General features: G+C 39.8%; 1 protein-coding gene across 1 annotated transcript; it reads right to left on the reverse strand.

Annotated features, from left to right (window-relative positions):
- Nucleotides 1-298: 298 nt before the first annotated feature.
- Nucleotides 299-1,237, reverse strand: LOC103204879 (probable G-protein coupled receptor 141). The gene has a single exon (XM_007950107.1). The coding sequence runs from the start codon at nt 1,235-1,237 to the stop codon at nt 299-301; it is 939 nt and encodes a 312-aa protein (XP_007948298.1).
- Nucleotides 1,238-1,875: the final 638 nt, after the last annotated feature.

The following is a 1,875-nucleotide window of genomic DNA, read 5'->3' on the forward strand; positions in this document are numbered from 1 at the left end:
AATGAGTTAATAAAACTCTAGAAATCCTATAGTTACTAGATGGACCTAGGAGATATTTTGTAGTGGGAAATAATGCAATATTGCAACCCTGAGTGGATTAAACATCACTGGTCTTTATATGGACATCATTCTGAGATTCACCGGGATCAAGTCAGGACTGGAATGAATGCTCTTGACATTTTCCATCTGTTTGGCTGCACAAAGGCATTGTTTTGATATGTTCCTAACCATTCCTGCCTCCTCTGTGGTCCATTTCCACTTCCTCTATAAAGGAAGTAATTATGGACACTGGCTGTGGCTAGTGACACAAAAGGCAATTCCATAGGTCAATCATTTTTTGCTTAAACCAGTGGCTTCCCCCAAAAACAAAGAGCAGTAAATCAAAGCAGCTAATTGCTGTTATGCTCAAGAATATTTCATTATAATATGCAGCAGCATTACTGTCACAGTCATGTGAGTGGGCCACAACTTGCAAGTAATAGATCCTGAAGAACTGATAGGGAAGGAAGCAAAAAAAGATGACTCCTATAAAAAAGAGGTTTTTCAATTGAGCCCAGAACTCCTGATGGGATAGCAAAGAATGACGTATCTTCCGTACCATTGAAATAATGATGAAGACCTGGAAGACCAAGAGAATCACTGCAGTGGCTGTGACAATAACAATTATGATATAGTTGATAACTTGAGCATACTTACGAGCAAGTTCTCTGTGGAAGGTAAAACAGTCTTGCTCATTATATTTCTCCTTACTCCCATACTGAGAAACAACCAAGGGCACAATAATGACAATTACCAGCAGCCACAAGCCGGCACTGGCAGCCACAGCATGCAGTTTTCTGTAGAATTCTACTTTGTCCTTGTGCTTAAAGAAGATGAGGTACCTGATGACCAGGATGACCACATAGAAGAGAAATGTGAGGTACATGTGGATGTGTAACATGGAACTCACAAATTTGCAGAAAGGCAACCCAAATATCCAAGTCTGCTTGATGAGGTAGATCAAGCGAAAAGGCACTGTCAGAAGAAAAACACTGTGTACCACCACCAGGTTAACAACTGCTGTGGTGGTCACAGACCTGGTGTTCATTTTCACCAGCAGAAACAAAATGGAGATGACACCCACTAGTCCTCCGATGAACACTATGCAGTAGAGCCAGGTTAGACAGGGTGTTGCTATTGGACTGCAGGAGCCATTCCTGAGAACACTGTTGTCCATGGTAACATTGTAGTAAGCCATGCTTCAGGAGTCACCTGGAAGAGACCAAGCACTAGGGTAACCGACAAAGTTCCACAGAGATTTGTTCCCATCCCCTTCAGAGCATTGGCAATGTGGTTTTGTAAGTTATTTGTTTACATAATGCATACTGTATGTGCCTTAAGGATAAAGACTGTTATATGCCTGTTTGCATACCTGAGACCTAAAACACAATACTTCTTATTATTAATCTTTACTAGGTTAAAGACTCTTGGAAATGTCCCCAGCATCATACATATATGCACACAGACAAAACATATTCCATAAAATTTCAGGAGAATTGCAGACCATCTGAAGCTGAAGCTCAAATACTAATTCTGTAGCAGTAATGGAAAAAGTTTGCAGGATGGATGTAAAGATGAGTGGATGCATTAAGTACAAAAAAATATTTTTTTTTTCTTTTAGGTATGATTATAGTTTTCTAATTCTTTCCAACTCATCAGCATATGACCCAAGAACATTCATACATAATTCATTGAGGATGCTAATTAATTTGGCAGAAAAATCAGTTAAGTCAAGGCAGCAGCAACCAATAGAAGGATAACCCCAAACAAAACCAAATCCACTGCCATTGAATTGATTCTGACTCATAGTGACCCCCACTGGGTTTCCAAGGTGTT

The sequence above is a fragment of the Orycteropus afer genome, unplaced genomic scaffold, assembly GCF_000298275.1.
Source record: "Orycteropus afer afer isolate SDZICR_OR568_19922 unplaced genomic scaffold, OryAfe1.0 scaffold00263, whole genome shotgun sequence".
In the NCBI taxonomy this organism is placed as follows: Eukaryota; Metazoa; Chordata; class Mammalia; order Tubulidentata; family Orycteropodidae; genus Orycteropus; species Orycteropus afer.